Below are 25,329 nucleotides of genomic sequence, written 5' to 3'. Positions count from 1 at the left end.
CGTTGTAATAATGGCTGTCATAGAGTTCTGTACAGTATCATTTATCGGCCTGAATAGGGTACATTAGCAGTAATGTGTTATGAAGGATATAAAATATACTTAACATAGCGACATCATTCAGAGCATTCAGCAGGACTAACTTTTTATTTTTTATCAAAGTGGCAATGCAGACAGTGGTAATTCCCAGGTAGAATATTAAGGATTAGCTATTGTACCAGCCAAACTCCACCCATCCTCTGCTTGATTAGACAGTAAGGCAGTATTTGGATTGCAACATTGTGTGGTTGAATAATGAGTTTAATTTGTTTTATTAACAACAACAAAAATGTACAGGTGAAACAAATGGAAAAGCATTTGACTCAAAACAACGAATAGGATGCATGACGTGTCAGGGGGTAAAGCAGGATGAAATGCGTCGGTGAGGTTATCCATACTGTGCACGAGCGAAGCGGCGTACGTAGATACTTTTTAAAATGCTGAACAGAAAAAGTAGAAATGAGACGGTAATAACGTAAGTGACGGGAGGTGACGGCAGGTAGTGTTCTCCCCGTGGCAAACGCAGCCTTGACTGCTAAAACTTCCATGGACGACTTTACTCCAGCTTCAGTAATTCTACGTCGAATATAAGCGTGGCGTTGGGCGGGATGACCCCTGGGTGACCGACGGTGCCGTAGGCCATGTCTGGTGTGCAGGTGAGTTTAGCCCTCTGGCCCAGGCTCATCTGAAACACAAACAGACACTCAACACGTTTGTTTGTTTGTTTGTTTGTTTGTTTGTTTGTTTGTTTCATTCAGGAGTGGTTTTGTGTTTGGAGCGAGAGGGAAAGTAGTACATAAAAGGCACAAGTTTGAGCACGAGCATCTGTTTGTACACATGTTTTACCGGTGAACACGTTTGTATCCATGGAGCTGTCAGAATGTGCCACAGTATGGTAGGGCTGTCCTAAAATATATTATATTGTGATATATATACCGTATGTGCCGGACAATAAGTTGCACCTTTTTTCATAGCATATGTGGGCCATTATCAACACATTCTTATATCCTTTTGTTAGTTATTGTCACACTGACAACCTCAAGAGGGCACTCTAGACTCTAAGCGACGCAGAAGAAGAATCTGCACTTCCTCTACCTCCTGTGTTTGTGGAGTTGTTTAGATGTGACACAGAGGAAGAAGAATTCAATGGATTTAGTGATTTGGGGTAATACAATAAAATTTTCTTTCATTCTCGTTTTCTTAACACTTCACTGCTCCTCAGTGTGTGACCGGCTTCATGAAAGCAAACTTTCTGGATTATTAATTTGACGTAAGCAGCAAGATTTTTTTTTTTAAAAGCACTTTACATGTAGGTTTACTTTTTTGAGGAAAGGATGAACAGAAATAACTAAAATCTTCTAAAAAAAAAAAAAAAAAAATGTTGGAAAATTGCCACTTTTCTATATAATAGCCTTTACGATTATATTGTGACCTAAACTATCACCGTTGTGGGGAGAGCTAATTGTGTGGCTTATACAGATTGTGACCACCAGGGGGCATCAGTAAGAATGCACCAGGAGAGATGATCCAGAGTTTTATCTTTATTAAATATTTCACTCGATAATGGTTGTTCTTGGTGTTTATTACATTAATCCTTCCGTCACAATCATGATTAACCTCATAATCCCCACATCCCCGGCCGCGTGTGCTCTTTGTAGCGACCGGTGAGTGACGTGCCTTGCCCAGTGACACGACAGTATTCACTCAAGACGGACCGATATATCGATACGCCGATATTTGCACTCTTTAGCTCATCGGCTTTACCTGCACTTGAGTTGAGCTGACAATGGCGCGGGACAAACTGCTCCCTTTTTCCCACACAATCACATTTTAGTTAATTTGTGTGACATTTACAGTGGTACAGTGGGCCGAGAGCGCACCCACCAACTGGAGGCTCTATGGTTTGACGGGGGGGCCTACTGTTGCCGTGTCCCTGGGCAAGACACTCGACTCGAGGGGTAAAGAAATCGACAGAACTCCTGATTCGAAGTGGGAAATGCTGAAAACCAAAGAACTAACGAGACAAGACACCAAGCTCTTTATTAAATGACTCAAAACAACACAACAAAAACGTACACAATAGCAGAAAACCGACTTATTGAGCGATTGTCTTGCGTTTTACCTGTGCTACGCCTTCTTCCCAGCCCTTAATGACTTCCGCCTTCCCAAGCTTGAACTGAAAAGGTTTATTCCTATCTCGAGAAGAGTCGAACTTTTTCCCGTTTTGCAGCATGCCTGAAACAGAAAGATAATCACGATCAGAGGCGGGCTTGATGATTATATGATGAGAAGGAGAAGGCCACGGTCGCGCATTGAATTCACGTCTTGGCGGTTAGCGAGCTGTTAAAAATTAAGCCCCCCGTAGATTAGTCGGGAGGATTTATGGGGTCTAGACGCTTTATCTAAACCTTGGATTAGTCTCAGTTAACCAAATGAACAAAGGGCAAATTCTTGTGAGAGAAAAAACAAACAGTTTTTACATTACATTACACTTGAAAAATGTACACTTGAAAAATGTAGAATATACACAACATGTAAACTGAATATTATTATTATAATTATTTAAACTGCCCTAAAGGAACCAGTTCTTTTAATTTCAGAACATTAGTGGACATAAAATATGAAAATAAAACCAAACGCAGAAATGAAGTCCTTAACAAATACTGGGCAATGCATTTTTGACATGAACTTCACAGGGATAGAAAACTGCGAGCCACAAAATCTCGATGGTTGTCTCTCTGGAGAAAGATCTTGAGGTTTTCACTTTTGCAACTGATACGCTGTAGTGTTGGGAGCGCAATAGTTACAATAATAATAATAATAATAATTTGTGGCTGAAATATAATGGTAGGTGCAATAACGAGCAAGAAACATGAACAAAATGTGGTGAATTTACATTTGTCTGAATCGTTGCGTATCGTCTTTCATCAAGGTTTATGTCTCGTACCGACCAAGAAAGGCAAAGCAACCTTTAAAGTGCACATGACAGGCTTCTACCATTTTCTAATTTTGACTTTATCTGGTGTATTGATACGTGTTACATATAAATGATAGTTTTACACCAATCAAGGATGTATTTGTGGAGAAAACATCGAAAAATCTGTAGGAAATGACAGGAAATGACATCACAGTAGGGACACTTATTATAGACAAAGTTTATGCATAATTAACCAATTATGCGTGATACCAATTAACATTAATTCAAAAAAATAAAGTCACTCATATATTTTTATTTGTCAAATTTAAAACAAATTATGACGTTAGATGAGTTTTGGCCCAGTGTTTGTCGGGTAATTTCCTAGTGTGGTGTCATCAATAACAAACAGGAAGTTAAATTATAATCCTAAAAAATGTGCTATTATGGGATAACATTTGTTTTCATTTTTAGCAAAATTCCAAACATATTTATCTTAACTGCATCTTAGTTCAATGAGTGGTCCGACCTGTAGGGGGCACTTAGAAAAGAACCTTGTTTTTTCTCTGTTTATTTCTCCAGACGTGGGGATGTTACTGCGGTTCTTTGGTTCTCAATAATGAACTTCATCTGAGTTCTGAGCTGCAGCGCAGACTTGACACAAACTGTGCCCTAGAACTGGACAGAGACGAGGAGGAAACATCTGCAGAGATTTACTCACAGGGACATTATTCACTAATCCATCATCTTGATCATTCATTACAATACAAAGCACAAAGAACATTCACGTTACCTTCATGTGTGTTTTTAAAGTGGCTCATATGGGAACGTAGAGCTGTAAGACACGCCCTATCGACCGACATCGACTTAAAGGGGCGTGGCAAAATATATCAATACTATATTTCCATTTATCTAACACAAACTGCACTCAAAATACTACAACGGCACAGGACGGCGTGCTAAAACAATAATTTAGACAGAAAAGTATGTTAGATATATATACCATATTTACCGGACTATATAAGTCGCACCCCGGCCATGAAAAAAGGTGCGACTTATACTTATATACTTATACTTATACTCCAGTGGAACTTCTATATGTTTTTTTCTCTATCATGCACTTTTTGGCCTGTGAGGCTTATACTCCTGGCTGCTGTTCCACATAAATCCTTTTAATCTAAATAAAACCATGGACCGATTAATCAACTCAATGACCAAAAGATTACAGCCCTATGAGAATGGCCATCTATTGCAGTGGTTTCCAAGTTTCTGAGACGATTTAATGATGTCATTTTAAAAAATTTAAACTATATTTTTTTTATTCAAAACTGTTTTGGTAAAATAGTGTCAGATAGCACAATAAACCACTAAAATAAATACAAATAAAGCAAGTATCTTCAAAGATTTAGAACTTGAAATTATTACAGACATCTATTTAGTTTATTGTGGGGGTCTCGAATGGGTTGTAGAGGTTATTTTGGGGGTTCCGGCCAGAGAAGTTTGGGAACCCCTGATCTATTAAATTAGACGACGATTTTTCGTTTAAAATGTGATGTTTTTTCCTCACAGTAATCGTAAAACAGTTTGAAATACCTGGTCCCAAAAATCCCAGAAAACCATCTGATTTGGGGGTGGGACGAGTGGCCTGGTTCGGTGGATTATTTTTAAAGTGAACTAGGCCATCGCCGGCCCATATCTGGACCACCGCGGGAAGAAAGTGCAGGAATGTCCTCCTTACAACGGTCCGCGACAATTCAAGCGTGATAACAACAGCTCAGGGCGCTCAGCTAAAAGAACCACTTCATTTGTCACCGTCGCAGCTCTTCACGGGACCCAAAATAACACAAACGCAGAAAAATATGTTGAACTTTTGATGGAAACAAGTTTAATTGTGTATTTAGAGTATTAGGCTGAAGTGTGCCATTCAAGTGACAAAGAACTTTTTAGAACACCCAATTATCTTCTTTTTAAGCAAGTTTTTTTATTTTCATTTTTTCTCATTTTGGCCCATTTTTGTTTTGGGAAAAGAAGAGCAGGGAAGACATTCGCAGTCAATAATTAGTCTCATAACGCCGAAACTGCAGTAGTAGTATCAACACAAAGACTTTCTATACTTTCTAAACTGAAAAATATGTTGAAGTCTATGATGGAAACAAGTTTAATCATGTATATAGAGTATTAGGCTGAAGTGTGCCATTCAAGTGACACAAAGTACTTTTTAGATGCAAAAAATAGTATGGGGAAGTGTGACACCCAATTATCTTCTTTTTAAGCATGTTTTTTATTTTCATTTTTTCTCATTTTGGATGTTTTTGGCCCATTTTTGTTTTGGGAAAAGAAGAGCAGGGAGGAAAAAAAGACAAAAGATAAAATAATAATAAAAAATAATAATAATACATGTTTTCATGTTTTCAAGTAAATAAAATCCTTTTGGAAAGAAATATATGGCCTACTAAAACATTGAAATACTGGTGTTTGTTGTTTCCTGTTTATTCTTTTTAAATGTTTTTTTGTTTTTATGTATGATGTATCAATGTTACTTAATTAGTTTTTTGGTTTATAGTTTTCTATAGTTGTCTTTTTTGTGTAAATATGTGGTGAAGGTGGAATATTTTAGTTTAGTTTTGTGACTGTATTGTAATGTTGATTGTTGTTGTTTAATTAAAAAAATGAAAAAGAAGAGCAGGGAGGACATTTGCAAAATTGTCAGGAAACAGTCAATAATCGGTCTCATAAGGCCGATCCTGCAGTAGTAGTATCACCACGATGACTTTCTACAGTCACAGCTTTCTGCAGAACTGGATCCATCAAACCACTTTCCTGCTTCTTCATGTCGCGAACTCATAACGGGCAAAGACGGTTATTGATGCACTTAAAGATCAAAACCGCATAAAAGCTTTACTAATACTAAGTGCAGGGCTATTAACACGCACACAAAGTCTCAGGCACAAACCAGGTAAAACTGTCCTAATCCGAGTCCGTCATGTTTCTGTACGACGTTGTTTGTTGTTGTGTTAATCGCTCTGGCGTTTGAGCGGTTTATGCAGATTTTCTTTGGCGTTTACACTTGTTTACGACTAGATTAGCGACAAGATCAAACATGGGTCACGTGTCCGGCATGAACCAAGAGCAAATCGACGTGGGCCGCGATGACAGACTCTGAAGTGCGGCGTTTGGATGCGGAAAATGTCAAGAAAAAAAAAAAGATAATATTGGCGCAACTTTACGCTACTTACACGGGGTTACGGGTCAAATTAAAGGCGCAATGGACGATTTTTCGGCGATTTGAGAACTCGGGCAGAAGTGCGCATGCGCACTCCCCCGTGCGGACTGATACAACACACACGTGCGTTTGTTTATTAGCGCAACGGAGCGCATCGCATCTCTCGTCTCCCGTAGATTTCCGTCTTTTTCTGAGTCAGCTCGAACTGTCTTTCTCCGTTTTCATTTTGTCCCGTACACTGAGGGAACTATATTATGATAGATCCGTGCGCTTAGGCACGCGGAAACGAGCCACACGCGGCTGCAGGTGAGCGGTAGGTGCGTTTTATGATTGATACGTGGCAGGACTAATCGGCAGTCCACGCCACGAGGAAATAAGACTTAGATTTGTGCCAAAAAAATCGTCCATTCAACCTTTAAAGCAAGCTAATCCTGGAAACTCTTTTTAAATGTAAGATAAAGCTGAAAAACATGAACTGCAATGAATAAATGGCCAAATTAAACACAGAATGAATATTTAGTCACGTTTCACACCAACGACCGACAAAGAAAGGATTTAGCTTTTCGAACATCGCCAGCTCTAAATCTGGTCTGCAACAGGACGATTCCAGGTCGAACTTGGGGCCAAACGAGGTCTTGAAAGGAACACACCAATGCCACAGTAGTTTTAAGAAAGTTCTTCCCGCTTTTACCGCGTAAATGTACACACGATAAATATTGAACGCCAAAGCATACGGTTCTGTCGACCTTTTACCGAAGGACATGTCGATAAAGTCATTATTACAACATCCATTCATCCATTTCCTCCAAATAAACGTGAAGGCCTAAATCAGGGTGATACCATAACATAAAAAAATAAGTACTTGCTGAGTAAAAGTAGCAAAGTTCGACACAAACAAAGAAAGACCACCTAACGATGTGCGTAAACCCTCCTGCGCCGCTATCAAACTCCGTAAAAGAAACATTTACAGTTTGCCCACCAGATTTGGAGCTCCTGTTCTCGGGCTTATCTTTCTGAGCCATAATTCAACAAGTGTGAATAACTGGCATTTGAACTCGCCCGTAGAGTTGGGTTTAACCGATGTGCGCGTCTCCGCTTTCACGCCGCCCTAAACTTAGACGCCGGGCCGTCGTCTCCCGCTCCCGCCGGCGCAGGGGGCTCGATGTCTGTGGGTTTGGGACGGTTCCAGGCGGCGGAGTCACCGAGTGCAAAAGACACCGGCGGGGGGCGGAAGACACCGGCGGGGGGGCGGAAGACACCGGCGGGGGGCGGAAGACACCGGCGAGGGGCGGAAGACACCGGCGGGGGGCGGAAGACACCGGCGGGGGGGCGGAAGACACTGGCGGTTTGAAAGTGGGTTGGAGTTCTGGCAAACGGCTGATGCTACATTTACGGTAGTGGTGGCGGCAGCACTAGCGGTAGCACTAGCAGTAGCAGTAGCAGTAGCAGTGGCGACGGCGGCAGCGGCGGCAGCAGCAGCAGCAGCAGCAGCAGCAGCAGCAGCAGCAGCAGCAGTAGTAGTAGTAGTAGCAGTAGCAGTAGCAGCAGTAGCAGTAGCAGTAGTAGCAGCAGTAGTAGTAGTAGCAGCAGTAGTAGTAGCAGTTACAGTAGTAGTAGTAGTAACATAAGAAGTTAGCAGTAGTCAAGTTAAACATGTGTGACGGGTAATTTACATCTTAGCCTTGTTACATATAGAACATTTAACTTTTAAACATATAAAAAGATAAAACAAAATAAGTAATTACTACACTAACTAACTTTAAGTCAAGCCGTCATGTTCTACAATGGAACACTCCTGGGGATTACACCGACATGTACTATAACTTTTCTGTTGGAGCAGTTTTCTACATGGAGATGCTGTTACTATTAGAAGTATCTATCACCCTAAAGACAAACAGATGACGTCCACCAAGCCAAGTTACAGGTCAGATCTTTAGAGAGACAAGACTCAATGCAGTCATAGTCAATTAAACGGGTTATTCTTGCGGACGACTGTCACACTGTGGTATTCTGAGTGTATTTGACCAACACAGAGCAGGAAATACTTGTCTAATGACCTGAAAACGGCTCCAGTTTTGTCCGGGGAAAATAAGACTCTTATTTATGTTTTTTCAAGGTATTTTGGGGCAATAATAAACGCAAGATAGATACGTTTAATGCCATAATATGGAACATTTCAGGCAAAGCAATGACATCTCCATAGAGACAAACAGGTGGCAGGTAGTTCACCTTTAAACTGAGGTGATGTTTTAGGTTTCAGGCTAATGAGATTCACATCAGGGTCAAATTACAACAACACGAGGCTAAAACCAACACGAGATGCAAGAAAACGTTTCTAAAAACAGACCCACTAATATGTAGATAAAACATAATGTACTTCACAGCTGTAATTCATATTGCATTACCCAGAGCTACGGTCATCTACAATGTCCCATTCATTACATTTCCTGAAACCTGACGTACATTAAACATAAAGCACAATTGTGTTGAACTGAACAGCTGCGTGTCGAGTTGGATCGAATTACTTCTGAAGAACAGTCACTCTATGTCCAGTAAACCAGTATTTTTAGGCATTATAATGGATGTAAAATCACTATAATTTATAATTGCAGGCGGGGTCACGTTACAAAAATAAAACATTCTCCGGTTCCTATCTCGCTCCGTGTTCTCCGGAGAGTTCGCATGCTCGTCGTTACAGCCTGGCCATATCTGCTGCGGCGGGGTGGGGTTATTTTTGCTTCCCCCCCCCCCCGGGCCGTATCCTGTCGCGCCCCCGTCTAGGAAAGACGCCAGTGACAGTACCAGACCCCCCCGTCCCCCGAGCTGAGCTTTCCGTCTACAAAGAACATGTTCGCTGGATGCATTTCGCAGACGCAAGCTTTCACGCTGCGGTGAACATAACGTGGACGCTCAGACGCTAATCGATATATAAACTAGTAACAAAACTAGATAGTCGTTTTAATAAGTATCAATGCTGAAACAAATTACGTAAAGAGGGCAAAATGTGTAATCTTTCCTGAATAGTTTTTAAGCCTGTAAGTGTTTAGTCAACTACCGTATTTTCCGGACTATAAGTTGCAATAAAAATGCATAATAGAGAAGAAAAAAACATACATAAGTCGCACTGAAGTATGAAATGCGGTTGCAAGTGTGAAAATAACAAATAATATCAACTATAAGTCGCTGCAGAGTATAAGTATAAGTAAAATACGGTAATACGCGTCTTAACTGGAGTTTGTCCGCACTCTTATCCCTTAAAGCAGAACTAAGTAACATTTTCACCTTATTGAACGTTTGCATCGTCGCCCCCTGCTGTCTCTAGTGACATCGACCCGAAGACAACTCTCCTGAGAAACCCTGGCTCTTTTTTGAAATATTTGGCTGGGTGAATTACTTTTGTATGTGATTACAATGTGTGTCTAAAGAGAGAAAGAAAATGTTTACTTAGTTACTTAATCTGCTTGAAAGTTAAAAAAAAGTTATTTGTGTTTGTGTTGTGATTTTAATGTTCTGTACAGCGTTCTGAATTCACCCACTCCTTTTTAGCACTATTATATTCTCTAAATGTATTGTATTGTATGTATTATTCACTGATTTATTGCTCAAATGTACGAATTGTGTTCTATATAAGTTTGTATCAGTTGACTTAAAGAGATTTTGAAGCGTTATATGGGGATTTTGGAATCAATTGTGAATCTATTCTGCCTTTTTACAAACAAATATGCAGTTTACTATTACCTTTCTTGTTTTTTCAGGGCACTTTGGGTCAAATTTGTGGTTAGTTCATGGAGATCTTTCGATAATTACTTGATACTTGTTCACGGCAGCCGTGATAGTTTTAAGAATGGTCTTGATCAATCAGAGCTAGTGTCCAAGTGCAATTAGCAGCGCTGCCATATATTTTCAATCCACTACAAAATAATAGCTTTATAATGGTGAAAAGAGCTCCATAAACAGGCATTTAAACCCTACAAATAAGGCCACATGACACTATTAAAGATAGAAACCACTTTTACTGTTGAAAATGACATTCTATCGTCTAGTATTTAGTATAATTCCGATACAACGTTGCGTATGGAGTAGCTAGCTGAACCAATTGGGAAAAACATCTACAGTGATTGCGATTTTTCTGTCCAGTTTTGCGTTTTAAGAACTGGATTCACAAAAAGACGGCGTATTTCAGAACATGCTTGTGCAGAGCTACACGACAGGTTATGCGAAACGAGACAAGCTATCGTGTTATTAGCGGAGAAAACAATGACACTTGTTCAAAGATTGCTGCCTTTTTCCTAATGGCGTCCGTCCAAAGCGCGATTTGGACACCGGTTGGAAAATGCTCCTCAAGAAGTGTCAAGAAGCGGAATATATGTAATTAGGTGCGAGGGAAAATAAACAGCACACGGGAAGCAACGGTGTGTCTAGACCGATGGTATTGCGGGTCGATTTAAACGCTGCGTTCCCGCTTCTAAGGCCACTTGACATCTCCTGACTTACGGCCCTATCTATTTCTGTGTGACGCACCAAGATGCAGTGTTGGGTCTCAGCGCTCGCGACGGGATCGCAAACATGGTAAAGGAAAGGCCTCTCTGCATTTAGCGGCGACGTCACCCCCCCGGGGCAGATCTTACCGGTCCAATCCGAGCGCTGCGGCCGATGACGCCATCGGTTAATTTAGCAATCGAGTAATCGCAAACTTGTCCGTACAAAGGTTCCAAATAGGGCTGCGACGAACGATTGCTTTGGTAATTGATTAGTCCGGCAATCTTTCTAACGTGAAAGGCCAGCGAAAATCAGGTTTTTATTAAATTTTACCCGGATAAAGCTGAACCGACGACATCCTGGTGGAGATTATTTACAGTTTGAATTTTTTTAAGGACGTGGCTGGAGAGCCGCGGCGCGGTCAAATTGCCGCGCAGTTTCAGGGACCGCGGCATTTGCCTTATAGCCCGTTATAGCCTCATGGCTAACCCTAACCTTTACCTGGCGCGCGCCGCGGCTCTGCAGACACTCCCTTTATTTTAAATACATACAAAAAAAAAACAAGAAACAGGACCAGAGAGTAGGACAAAAAATGAAACATGATACTGTATTTTCTTAAGTCGCACCGGAGTATAAGTCGCACCAGCCAAAAAATGCATAATAGAGAAGAAAAAAAAACATATATTAAGTATAGTATAAGTCGCACCCTGGCCAAAACTATGAAAAAAGGTGCGACTTATGGCCGGGAAAATAAGGTAATAATAATAGAAATAATGAAAAATAATCACAATAGTAAAATTGACAAATACGAGTAAAATAAAGGCACAGCAAGTCCGTCAAGTCTTGTTTAGTCCAAAGGATGAAGGGTGTTTTCATCAACACTAAATGTACACATTCCCGACGTCATTTTTGTGTTCTTGTTCTGTCCGAGTGGTAAAACCTCTTCTCTCAACTCATGACATGTTTCGGGAGGATGTGTATGGACCGGTTAACAATTATCAGGTTACTTGATTATTTTACGAACATTTCTATCATCGATTAGTTGCGATTAATCAATTATTTTGTTGGAACCCTAGTTCTGAAACATTATATAAATATATACTTTTTATGACACAATTGCATGAAAATAATGTGTAATGTGTGTTAATTTTGTGTATTTGTGGACCAAATTTAGTGTATTTGTCTACTAGTTTAAATGTCAATTAGTATCTGGGTATTGATATTTTTAACAGTTAGTATAGTACTCTTAATTGAATAAAAATTGAAATAACTAAATTGTAGTACTTTATTAATGAAACATACCTCATATCACACATTATATCATTCATTAACAGGTCTTGACCTCTAAAAATATGAATGTTTTGTGCTTAGTCTGTCTCCATCATAGTAAACTAACACGCATGCAACTGCATTCAGAATATACCGTATTTTCCAGACTATAAGTTGCACCCTTTTTCATACTTTTGGCCGGGGCGCAACGTATATTTGTATTTATACTTATACACTTATACTCCGGAGCGACTTATATGTGATGTTATTTGTTATTTTCACACTTGCAACCGCATTTCACACTCCAGTGCAACTTGCATATGTTTTTTTCTTCTCCATTATGCATTTTTTGGCTGGTGCGACTTATAGTCCGGAAAATACGGTAGTTACTGAAAATGAAAAGGAATACGTTACAGAACATCACACAATTTAATAGCAAGAAAAATGAAAAACCCTGAGTGCATGTGTGATTTCCTCTTCTATAACCAGTGTTAAATAAACGCACAGACCGTGAAACAAACACTATGATATAACGTAAGTTTAAGTGAAAATATTCAGTGAAAAGTATTCAGAATCGCAGTACTCTCGAGAACAGAATTCACTAAATACGTATTCAAAGTATTCGCCCCGACAGCGTCTAAATAGCCGGGGTGAAACTCGTGGACTTTTCACCCCTGGACGCGCGACCCCGAGTCAGGCGACGCCGCGCGCTTTCACTCGTCCTAATCCCATTTCCAGCCGTCTGAAACGTCATTGTGAAACTTTTTGATGTTCGGAATCGCGTCGAAGGCAACATCATGAAGGCGTTTTCAGATTAAGTCCTCGGCGTTGTGTTTGAGCGTGGGTCGTGGGTGAAAGTGCAAAGAGTCTGGGAAAGTTTTGAAAAAAAGGGCTTCAAGACGTCGTTATGAACTTTCACGACGTTCCATCTGAGGATATGCACGCGCCGTAAACATAACGGTCACGCAGCAGCATGAGGGTCTTACTCTTTCTAATGCCGAGTGACACGCCGAACAAAGAGTCCAGTATCAGAGAGGGAAACTGGGTTAATCTCGTCGCCGTCTGAGTTTCTTAGAAGAGTCGCGTATCAGAAACTTGATTAACCTCTTGGCAGGTTTCTTTTTAGAGTTTAGTCTGGAGCAAGTTTTGTGTGTGCAACTGTTTTATATTTATTCAAAAACCTGTTTAATATGCACTTTTATGCGATATGAAGTCTTTGTTTTTTGACACTATTTGCCGCCATTTTGGTTCTAGTTGCGAATGTAAACAAAGGTAAACATGATTTAATTGCCCAATTTGTCCGTATTAAATCAGTTTGGGGGCATTTTTAGCTTTTCAGCTCTTAGTTAATTATGATTAATAAGTCTTTTCCTGTTATAAGTCAGTGGAAAGCTGTGTGATAGATCCAGGCGTCGACACACACTATCGTATGTTCCCAGGTTTAATTTCAGGTTTAGGGAAATGGGCAAAGCAATAATATCAACAGTGTTAAGAAGTACAGGCAGGTATATTCATTAAAAAAAGGTTCTTTGCTAAACTTTCCATGTTTAAAAGCGCCTTAAAATAACGGTTAAGTAAACAGATGTGAAAGATGTGTCAAATGCAGAGAATTAAGTACTAATGTACACCTTAACCTTAACCAAAAACTATACGGTCAAGGTCAAAAACACAGCTTTGTTGTGCCAATTCAGACTTAATCAGGACTAAAAACAACACTCAACCTGGACTAGACCAGGGCTAGAACAGGACTAGAACAGGCCTAGAACAGGACCAGACCTAGACAAGACCTGGATTAGACCTGGACTAAACCAGGACTAAACCAGGACTAGGACAGGACTAGGACAGGACTAGGACAGGACTAGGACAGGACTAGACCAGGGCTAGACCAGGGCTAGACCAGGGCTAGACCAGGGCTAGACCAGGGCTAGACCAGGGCTAGACCAGGGATAGACCAGGGATAGACCAGGGATAGAACAGGGATAGAACAGGGCTAGAACAGGACTAGACCAGGACATGAACAGGACTAGTCCAGGACTAGACCAGGACTAGACCAGGACTAGACCAGGACTAGTCCAGGACTAGTCCAGGACTAGTCCTGGACTAGACCAGGACTAGACCAGGACTAGACCAGGACTGGATCAGGACTGGATCAGGACTGGATCAGGACTGGATCAGGACTTGATCAGGACTTGATCAGGACTAGAACAGGTCCAAACCAAGTCCACATCAGGACCAAAAAACGACAAATGTGAACGCTCCCAAAATAGGGATTGTAGAGAGTTTTTAATGAAAATTATTCAGGGTAGAATCACATTTCTAACACTTTAAGATATTAACTAAATGCTCATTGCTATTTCCGGTGACGCGAGGGTTTATCACGGCCACATAAGTCCGACACACGAGGACAGCTGGAACACTCGCCTGCAGACACACGACAATAACCCGGGCACTTAACAACCCTCCGCGGTGACACAACACTTTTTTTTTTTATAAACCTGTAATAAGCCAATCATTCAGCAGCTTTATGACACATGAGCCGGCTCTTGTTTACTTTCCGTCTGACCTAGTTGTCTGGACTGCTAAGCCCGAGGCACCGAGCAACCCAAATGTACTTCCCAAACGGGACGCGCCGACAAATACAGGAAAAGGAGGAAGTTTGTGCAGTCTCACGTTGATATTTCCAGGCCTTTTGTGTTTTAGGCTCAACTTGTGTAGCCACTCTTGTTTGGGGCGTGGCGACGCTGTGACGCCGCGGCGAGACACGGGTGTAAACATGCCGGAGGTGCAGTACGAGTAATAGTAATAGTATTAGGTGCGGGAGAAAAAGCAGCGGATATTTACCTATGTAATGTACCACGCACGTCTGGCCCTTCTTTGGAAATGTTCTCCCTGCAACAACAAAAGAAACATGGTTAATTTATGCAAAAGTTAAACATACTTACGTCGTTGTGGTTGTCGTCGTTGTGGTTGTCGTGGTTGTTGTTATCGTTGTTGTTTCCATGACAGAGGCTCAAGTTCAGTCACTGAGAACAATTATGTGTCCATAATCAGATTTTTGGTGTGTGTTTACATCCAAAACACCAGTTACCGTATTTTCCGGATTATAAATCGCAACGCAGTATAAATCGCACTGGCCAAAAACGCATAATAGAGAAGAAAAAAACACATATAAGTTGCATTTGTTGGGGAAATCTATTTGATCAAATCCAAGACCAAGAACAGACATTTCATCTTGAAATGCAGTTTAAAATAATAACAGATGAGAGAACATGGTGAATAGGTGTACGTATGCTAACGCTAACACCTTCAGCTACATGAGGCACAGACAGAACTGTGGTAAGTGTCTGGTATGTTAACGTAACATATGAACAGTTATTCAGATAACTATAGCATAAAGAACATGCTAACAAGTTTACCAAAGCATCAGTTTTACCCCAAATCACTAAATCCATTGAATTCTTCTTCTTTTTCTGGCTATTATTATTTCACTGACAATGGCCTTTTTCTGATTCTGATCATTTTTCGTGTCAAAACGTGAACAGAAATGTAAAATGCACCATAAAAGCCAAAAAAGGTAGAAACATCACTTTATGTCCTTGTTTGGGAGATAACGCTGACTGTTTCTGTCTCTTTATGAAGTTATGTTCTACCTGTTTGCATATCTAAACCACCACCAACTGCAAATTATCTTTTGTTCTTCTATATATTTCTCACTCAGGATTAACTTCAATCTAAACTTCTATGTCGCATTAACAAAACAGAGATAAAACCATGTCCGTACCACCACAATCAAGACTAAAAACGCTTGGACACCAGGAATTAACTTGGACTAAGCAAGAAATCAACTCAATTAACTCGGAATACAGACCATAAAGTCGTCCAAATGTGTCTTAAACCAGTGCCAAAACCAGGGCCAAAACCAGCGCCAACCCAGTGCCAACCCTAGCCCAGACTACAAACTGGGCATAAACTTGGACTAAAGCAAAAAATCATCTCAATTAACTTGGAATACGGACCATAATTTCGTCCAAATGTGTCCAAACCAGTGCTAAACCAGTGCCCACCTAGTGCCCACCCTAGCCCAGACTACAGCAGAAGTCCTGCTCTGGGTTGGGCACTGACATGGCATGTTTACCTCCCAAAGCCTGTGCCCAGCCCTGTGCCCAGCCCTGTGCCCAGCCCTGTGCCCAGCCCTGTGCCCAGCCCTGTGCCCAGCCCTGTGCCCAGCCCTGTGCCCAGCCCTGTGCCCAGCCCTGTGTTAATCCTCCACATTAACAACGGCAGAGTTAACAGTTTCCTTGGCCTAAAGCTAGGACGGGACTAAAAGAAGCGGCCGGGGGTCCTCTCGGGGGTCCCCTCGCTCTCACATACTGAAACTTTACCCCGCAGCTTATTTTTACAAGCTAAAGGGGTTTCGAATGTCCCCTAATTACACCGTGTGCTCTAGTGTCCAGAAAAAAACGCCTCGTTCCACGCGAGCATCCGCTGACCGTAAATCTCATGCAATGGCCCCAAAAAACATGCATATTTACGCTTGTTTACGTGTTAAATTTAGTCTCTTAACGTGCATTTACAGTAGATACAGCCCTGGAAACGACAGTGCACGGGGCGCGCGGGGGACGGTGACCGGTGCGGGGGGAAAAGGTTGTAATTACGCAGTATAGCGCACGGAAAACACGCCGCCGGTGTCCGCACACGCCGCCACGCGCTTCACCCCGCACCGCGACACGTTTGAACCACTTTGCGACACGATTCAAGCGGAAAAGGAGAGGAAAGTAAGCTAGCAAAAGCGAAGAAGAAGCGAACAAATCCACTCACCGTCACCCGGGGATATAGTTTCGACTTCCACACCCATTTCTTGCGCAGCTACGGCCACGAGCACCGGGACCGTACACGCCGAGAGGACGTCTAGCGAGCGAATGTTACCCCGTTTAAGCTCGCTACGGACCGGGGGAGGGTTAGCGTGCGTTCAGCGGCGACAAGCGCTTAGGAGCCGTAGCGCGCACGAGTCGTCCACGGCGGAGGAGAGGCGCGACGTCAAGTGACCCACGGCGGCACGCGCACGCAACGCTCCGAGGCGCGATCGTACTTTCCCCCGCGGCCGAATCGTTAATTTCCGTCCGTTCAACGCGCCCGCCGCATTCCAGAGCCGCGTTCCGATCGTTACCGCGGCGTGTATTTGGTTTTAAATGCGTTTTTTTAGTGGCGTGAAAGGCGTTCGTAGTTCGCGCAGCGCCATCAAGCGGCCACACGGCGTTTTTGCCACGTTTCGACTACGTCCCCCACAATGCACCGCTCGGACGTGCGCGGGCATGCTTTACTTTGTTTGCTTCCGGGTTAGCTCGCGGCACCGTGGGAACGTGCGAAGCCGCGAAACACCAACTGTCGGTAATAAACTGAGAGTTATTCGTTAAAATTGTTTGTTATTCCGCGCGTAATTTTCGTCAGTGACAGATTACGAATTTATATGAAGTAACCCATGGCAACCGCACGCTGTAGCTTTAAAATAGGAATGTTTGTTGATGTGTTGAGCCTTTCATAAGTATTTATTCCGCTTTATTAAGTGCTTTGATCAATTGATCAATTAACGGAACTTGTCCATGTTATTCGCAGTCATGTGTTTATGACTAGTCCATGTGTTCATTTAACCTTCATTTGGATATTTGCAGCTATAGATAAGATTAAAGATAAATATTTTTTAAAGATAAATGCCTAACTTTGGTCCACGAGATCCACGATAAAGATGCACAAATAAACGATGACTATGATGAGCCTCTTTTACGTGAGTGATATTAAATTGTGATATTGTCGTATAAACAGAAGAAAGCGTAAATATTGAACCAAAATTACTTTTATTCATCCCCAAGTTTTCACTTTTTTGGGGGGTTACAGACTTGCAACTGACCAGCAAAAGTAATACAACTAAATAAAACACTATAAATATGTCTTTTATCAGCTAAACTCCTGATACAAACAGAATGCTTTTACATTTGATCTTAACTTGGACTAAAGAAGATAGTACACTCACAACATACTTATTTACATGTTCTTAAGGGATAAACATTGAAAATCATTTATCACCTCCCACTTTTACCACTGTTTGATTTATGAACATTTCGGACCTTTATCTAAATGATACGATCCTCCACATTATTTACTCGTTTAGCGCGGTGTTCCTCTCGGCTGTGATCGCCGCGGTCTTAATCCAACGTGACAGTATTGAGTGCTGATAAGACACACCCACTCCACACCCGCTCAGCACTGGACCTGTGGCCATTAAGGTCATCGAAGCGTAAGCAGCTATTAGCGCTCGTCACCGCTGCCTCAGCTCAGGTAGAGAGATTAAGGAATGTACTTGGAAGGAGACACCAGAGGCTTTTGCTACTCCTAATCTTCGTAGGTAGCACTAGCCGGTCCCGTTTGGTGTAATTTAGACTGCACAAAGTGGCTATAATCAATGGTAACTTGGTGAGTCATTTCTCTTTCGCCGCCCCTCTGACAGGATGGATCTCGGAAAGGCAAAGCTGCTCAGAACCGGCATCAACACCCTCCACCGGGCCATCCACCCCGTGCACGGGATAGCCTGGACGGACGGCAAACAGGTCTGCTTGACGGCCCTGTATTTCATCAACGGAGAGGTCAAATTCGGGGACACCAATGTCATCGGTCAGTTCGAGCACGTCTTCGGCCTCTTTTGGGGTCCGCTCTGCTGCTTGGATTCGCCGGCGCTGTTGGCGGTCCAGCACAAGAAGCATGTCAGCGTGTGGCAACTGCAGCTCAGCACTCTGGAGCAGAACAAGCTCCTGTGCACTCAGACCTGCGAGATGAGCGAGCCGTTCCCGCTGCTGTCCCACGGCTGCGTGTGGCATCCCAAACTGGACGTGTTGGCGGTGCTGACCAAGCGAGACACGTCGGTCCTGTTCTCGGTCCGGGTGGACAATCGCAGGATCAAAGCAGACATTAAAGGCAGCGGCCTGATCCACTGCGCGTGCTGGACTAAGGACGGCACCCGCCTCGTCGTGGCAATGGGCAGCGCTTTACACTCGTACATCTGGAACGACATTCAGAAAAGCATCATGGCGTGCTCGTTCTGCCCCGTGTTCGACGTCGGTGGCTACATCTGCGCCATGGAGTCCACGGGCGAGGCGCAGGTCGCCGTCGCCACGGAACTGCCGCTGGACAAAATCTGCGGCCTGAACGCCGGGATGTCGTTCGATTTACCGGCCGAAGCGGAGTCACTTCAGAGCCACCAGATCTCAGAGGAGGACGGCGTCTTGGACAGGAGGAGATCGTTCTCGGAGCGCTCGTACCACCCCAGCACCGGGCCGCTGGATCTCACCCACCTTCTGGCCCGACACCGCCGCTCTGACCCGTGCCCGCTCATCCACCTGCGCCGGAGGGACACGCTGACTGGCTCGGGGCAAGACTCCTCTCACCTCATCCTAGTAACCTACGAGCGCAAAGTCACCACCACCCGCAAAGTCAGCATCCCCGGCGTTTTGGTCCCCGACGTCATCGCGTTCGATCCGCGCGGTTCCACCGTGGCCGTGGCTTCCAACACGTCCAACATGGTGCTCGTGTACTGCATCACCCCCTCGGCCATGCCCAACATCCAGCAGATCTCGCTCCAGGCGAACGACCGGCCCAAAGGCATCTGCTTCCTCAACGACAAAACGCTCCTGCTCATGATCGGCAGGCAGAAGTCCAGCGACCCCGCGTTCCTCCCGGCGTCGAACACCGATAAATACGCTTTGCGGCTTTTGGCGAAGGAGCTGTCGAACGACGGGGAGATCCCTCACACGCCGCCCGCAGACAACCCCGTCGCGCCTGCCCCAAGTCCAGGGATTAGGAGACATTCGGAGCACATCTCTAAGGAGGACAGGGAACGGCCTTGGATTAAGGACTTGGTTTTACCGGGAGGCGGGGCGTTCCGTTCGCCCGCCAACAGGAGGAGACTGGTCGAGGAGCTGAGGAGCAACGAGCCGAGCCCCGTCACCAGCTCCGTCGACTTCTCCGACCGATCCTCCGACAAAGCGGTGTCCAGCTCGTCGTCCATCACGCTGGAGAACTACGACATGGAGCAGGTGAGCCGACTGAGCAGCTTGGCGGTGGCGGGGCAGGTCAGCAGGGACTCGAGCAGGGCCAGCTCGCCGCGTCCAGAGCTGTCGGACAGGGTCCAGGGCGAACCGGACCGGCGGGCGGTGCAGCGGGAGCGCGCCCTGGAGCAGCTGGTGCACAACATGGAGAGGCTCTTCACGCGCTTCTCGGACGTGCAGCAGTGTTTGGCGGAGATGAGGGACGTCACACAAAACGGCAAGAAGGCTCAAAGCGTCTACCCGCAGTACACGGAGCCGCCTTACGCCAACGTCACGTGCCAGGTATTGGAAAAGTATTTATTTTTAGCTACGATCGGTGTTTCCCACAAAATTCTGCCAAGGCTAGAGTCGGGCGACGTGTTCGAATGTCGGTTATTGCAGTTTTGAAAGTGTTAAATTCAAATATTCGAGTATATTGTCAGTGATTAAGAACTGTGCTGTCGATAAAAAGTGGCAAAAATGAGCAGATTTAAGAATTAAATTGAAATAAAAGCAAGGCAAGTTTATTTGTCTAGCAGTTTTGTTCACAAAGTAATTCAAAGTGCTTTTCGTAACTGGAAAAGAGGGATTAAAATCAAATTACAAACAAATACAAAGATAAATAATCATTACACAATTTGTAGTCGTACAGTTGTTATTATTGATCTTTTGGAGTACATTTTACAGTGTTTTTTTATATATATTTATTTCATCCTCAAACAAAACTTTTAGCGGGACATTCTGGCACGTTTTGGATGGATCTGATTATCGAGAAAATCGATGACGATTCAAGAAGTGATAAAGTACCATGAATTAGATCGTTTTACGGTAGAAATTAAAGTCGCCTTAGTCTCCGTAGTGTTAAAGGGAAAACGCTAGCTACTGAATGTAATTTGCATTTAATGGATGCGCACAACCGCTTCAGTTTGAGAGTTTAAATCCAGCTGCAGTGTGATAAATCAGCACGTATCGAATTAAGAGAGGAGTTATGTGATTAGACCCTGTTGTTTCTCATGGCGACACTTCAAACTGCAGCAGAAGTTAAATGTTTCTGACAGATTCCGCAGGAGGAGTTTGAATTTATCATTAGAGAAATATGAACTAATAAAGGTTGCATCGTCCGAAAGATGTTTACAGAGGTCTAAACTACATCTGGGTAATATAGACGTGTAGTGATGCGGATTCGATTGACGTCGTGGCGTTACTTTACGTTCTGTCTCGGCTTTTTGCTTTTGGCAGAAGCAGCTGTCCGAAAACGTGTTCATAGACGAGCGGCGGCCGGTGCTGCTGTGCGATGGAAAGCTGTGTCTGCGCGCGCTGCAGGACGTTTTTGGCCTGACCACGGTGGAGATGATGTACGGTAAGAGCAGAAGCACGAGCGGTTGCTGCAGAAGCACGAGCGGTTGCTGCAGACGTTTGCGCTCGTCAGTGTTCCGCGCCAAGGCTCCGGGCGAATGCGGCCCGTGGTAATTGAGCTTTCTGTCCGTCGAGCTTGTAGCGTGGCCTTGTTCTCTTTGTAGGAACTTTTATCATTTTACAGAGAGCCAGGTTTTCCAGGCAGGCTTTTAGATAGAGACCCGTCTCCCCGTATTTTGGACGGGGTATTTTAAAATGTGGACGGGCATTTTCGAGTGCAGGGACAGTCATATAATTAATAAATCTTAGAAAAATAGGGAATGTTATCATTAAATCGGGCCGGGAAGCATTTGACGATAGTCCACCATTACAGTTTACTGTTTACAAGTGACAATTTGCATGCTGTGCGCTGATTGGTCGACGAAATTTGTGTGCTTGGCTCTAATTGGCTGCTGAGCCGTGGTCCAAAGCTACTAGTTTTTTTTGCCTAGTCGGCCCTTGTACCCCCGAACAAAAGTATTTGGACGCGGTGTTTTCAAATCCTATCTAAAAGTCTGTTTCCGGAGGGACAGGTTTTCCGGAGGGACAGGTTTTCCGGAGGGACAGGTTTTCCGGAGGGACAGGTTTTCCGGAGGGACAGGTTTTCCGGAGGGACAAGGCCTCTGGGCCGGAGGTGCACCGCATGACACTGTGGGAAAATGTTGGGTCTATTTCATTAAATGTAGTTAATGCAATAAAATAACTGCTGATAGATTTAAATGATATAGTAACATTGCAAGGAACATCCAAGACTGAACTAGGTTTAAACTAGGACTAGACTAGAACTAACCAGGTCTGACCCAGAACTAACCCAGAACCAAAACAAGCCTAAAGCAGAATTAAACAGATCTAAACTAGTGCTAACCCAGAATTAAACCAAAATTTTCTTTCTTTTTTTTATATTTGGAAGATCGGTTGTGGACAGGATTATATCGCTTGGAGGGCCGGATTTTGCCCCCGGGCCTGATGTTGAATGGCCCTGTGTTATAGTACATCATGTCTCAGGGCTTTGCGGCTCCTGACAGTTGACGATGCATAATAAAGGTGTAGAATCGTGAAATTAAAACATATGTCTTAGTTTTAATTATGTGAATATGGGATTAATACATAAAAACAAAGGGACTGCTCGGTAAAAAAAAAACAGGAAATAAATAAAATGTAAAAGTTCAGGCGATATGAATATGTGAAAATCTGAACACATCTTTTGTTAACTCAAAGTGCAAATGGTCCATGGTAGAAAAGGTCTAACAGTGAATCACCAGTTTTTGTTTTTGAATCGACTCTCATCCAGATGTCATTTTCAATCTGAAGGTACCGGTCTGAGAAGCTGAACTCAGGGCGGTTTGACTTCTCAGACTGAACACGATTTACGGCCGGCAGTCGAAAATAAAGGTTATTTTTTTGGATTCACACAGCTTAGATCGACCACAGCTATAAAGAGTAAACAATGACACTCGACATAATGACACTTTGTCTTTAGTAGCGTGTGGTTTACGCCGTGGCAAAGCTCTCAGTTTGCTTGGTGTAGCTCTGCTGTGGTGATGTCAAATTTGAGCAAACATCACAATTTAACCATTATTCATGATTGAGACAAATAAAACACATTCTTTACATTTAGGTTTATTTTGGGACGATAGATCGAACTAAAAAGACTTTATTTTGCTTCTAAAATTGTGTCAGGATTATTATTTTTGGCGTCTACGATTAAATTGTGACCTGAATAATCACAATTATTGGTTAACCTTGTCGTGGCGGGAGTAATAAGAGGAAGCTAACTCGTAGCATGTGCTAACGGAGGCTTTAACGTAATGACGTAATGTAATCTTTAAAAGAGCTAAAGTTGCACTATTGTCTGCGTCGCACGGCCACTGTGGTCCCATTGTTCTTTTGTTGTGTCTGAGCTATTCATAGAAGTGATTAAAAGCCTAGTGAGATTACAAGGTTTTAAGACAAAAGCCGCTTACTACTTTTAGCGTGCAGGGTTTTGTTGCCGTGGCGGCCAAGACTCGCAAGGGTCCAGACTTGCTCCAAAACGCACGTAATTCTCGGTTTCACGGTTTAGGTCTCCTTTCTACGGTTGTCATGAAGTAGAGTCGAAACTGCAGTTGATAGAAGTATTGATGAACACGTGTAGGGCAAAATCCGACCGACTTTTCCTGAATAGTTTGAGAATTGTGCGACGTTCTTCTGCGTGAAAGAGATCGGAAGTCACGATTTCTAGCTTTAGCGTTGCGGTTATTTGTGATCATCAACGTTGCGACCGAAGCGACAGTAAAATCTTTCTTTCTGCCATGTTTTCTTACCAGATCCTCAATATGTAACTTTCTTTATGAAATCAAACTTTACTGACATAAATGACCAGATAGAAAAGCACTTTACGTTTATTTTTTTGTGGAAAAGTTGATCAGAAAGGACTTGATTTAGTTCAAAATTGTCACTTTTCTACGAAGTCGTGTTAGGCTTCAGGATAGATGAAAGAAACAAAAATAAGATGGCAAATCTTTGACTTTTTAAACGCACAAATCTGCCAGAACAAAGGAAAAGTTTTTCGAGGAAAAATATGCAAATTTACAAGTTTTTAAACATGCAAATTTAATGTATAAAGTAGCAAATTTGTGAGAAAAAACACACATTTCTCATGTATTTGGTTCTTTTTTCCATCTCCATGACTTTAGACTGGGTTAGATTTAGTTTAGTTTAAGTCTTCCCCAGCAAACTTCTCTAATCAAAGTGCAAAGATCAGCACAAATTGGTAAAACTCCTGTCATAAACTATGTCCAAAGTTTATATCCAAAGCTCGATATTTTGGAAATTTCAGCAAAGGCTGAAATTATTTAGATAATAGAATGTCTTCTGTGAATAACAAACTCTTTCTCTATTTGTATTTAAATGTAGTTAATTGATGACATCACATTTGGAAATTACCCAGCAATCACAGGGCAAAAACTCATCTAATGTCACACTTCTTTTTATTTGACAAATGAAAATAAAATGTAAAATATAATGTTAAACAGAGTAAAAATGTTGTTTTTTTAGTGTAAATGATGCATAAACTTTGTCTGGAATGAGTGTATGATGTCACTTCCTGTCATTTTCTATAGCTTTTTCAACGTTTTCTCCACAAATACCTACTCGATTGGTGTAAAACTATCATTTATACATACAAAATGTTTAAATACACCAAATAAAGTCAACATTAGAAGATGGTAAAAACCTGTGACACGCCCTTTAATGCTCCTGGAGTTGTTTGAACATATTCCAAACATAATGGCACTACAGCTTTAACATGCAGCGCTCTAAACCTTACTATCCTTTCTGTCTCCTCAGGGCCGTTGTGGATTGTGCTGGTGGCGGACCCCGACGGTTTCGTGCCTTTGACCTTTAAAGCCAAGGACGAACTGACCGTGAGAAATGGGAAGAGGAAATCCAGCGTGCGGACGCCGGAGACATCCTGCGCCTCCAGCCCGGCGCCGAGTCCGAGCGCTCACGCAGAAACGTTAGCTTAAGACAACGCAGGTTATCATCGCGGTTAGAGAGAAGACGTTGGACTTTGTGCCAGTTTATGTTTCATGTGGAAAGGCCCAGTAAGTGCAGTGGTATGACCCATAAACCAGGTCAAAACGGGTGCATTTGACCGCTCCATGTGCAGTTAAAGTGCCTATGACAGGTTCTTACTATTTTCAAATTTCGACTTTATTTGGTGTATTTATACCTGTCGTACATATAAATTATAGTTTTGCACCCATTGAGCAGGTATTTGTGGAAATCTTTTTGAAAAAGCTGTAGAAAATGACAGGAAGTGACATCACACTAGGGTCACTCAGTTACTCACTAGTTTATGCATAATTTACCCAAAATAAACTTTTTTTTATACTTTAAACATTAATTCAACAAAATAAATCTGCTCATATGTATTTTTTTATTTTTATTTGTCAAAT

At 42.8% G+C, this 25,329-nt stretch overlaps 2 protein-coding genes across 2 annotated transcripts; one reads left to right on the top strand and one right to left on the bottom strand.

Annotated features, from left to right (window-relative positions):
- Positions 1–581: 581 nt before the first annotated feature.
- On the bottom strand, positions 582–16,966 carry fkbp1b (FKBP prolyl isomerase 1B). Its single transcript, XM_072440137.1, has 4 exons — positions 16,740–16,966; positions 14,763–14,810; positions 2,159–2,271; positions 582–721 (listed from the first exon to the last, which is right to left on the bottom strand). Exons 1-4 carry the CDS (start codon positions 16,774–16,776, stop codon positions 593–595), a joined length of 327 nt encoding a protein of 108 aa, XP_072296238.1. The 5' UTR covers positions 16,777–16,966; the 3' UTR covers positions 582–592.
- Positions 16,967–18,152: 1,186 nt separating this feature from the next.
- On the top strand, positions 18,153–24,996 carry wdcp (WD repeat and coiled coil containing). Its single transcript, XM_072440135.1, has 3 exons — positions 18,153–20,299; positions 21,236–21,356; positions 24,719–24,996. Exons 1-3 carry the CDS (start codon positions 18,425–18,427, stop codon positions 24,895–24,897), a joined length of 2,175 nt encoding a protein of 724 aa, XP_072296236.1. The 5' UTR covers positions 18,153–18,424; the 3' UTR covers positions 24,898–24,996.
- The last annotated feature ends 333 nt before the right edge of the window (positions 24,997–25,329 follow it).

This window comes from Eucyclogobius newberryi, unplaced genomic scaffold (genome assembly GCF_026437365.1).
Source record: "Eucyclogobius newberryi isolate DKJ021-1_F unplaced genomic scaffold, fEucNew1.0.hap1 SCAF_1, whole genome shotgun sequence".
Taxonomy (NCBI): domain Eukaryota; kingdom Metazoa; phylum Chordata; class Actinopteri; order Gobiiformes; family Gobiidae; genus Eucyclogobius; species Eucyclogobius newberryi.
Note: the sequence above shows the minus strand (reverse complement) of the source record. Positions and strands in the feature narration are given on the sequence as shown.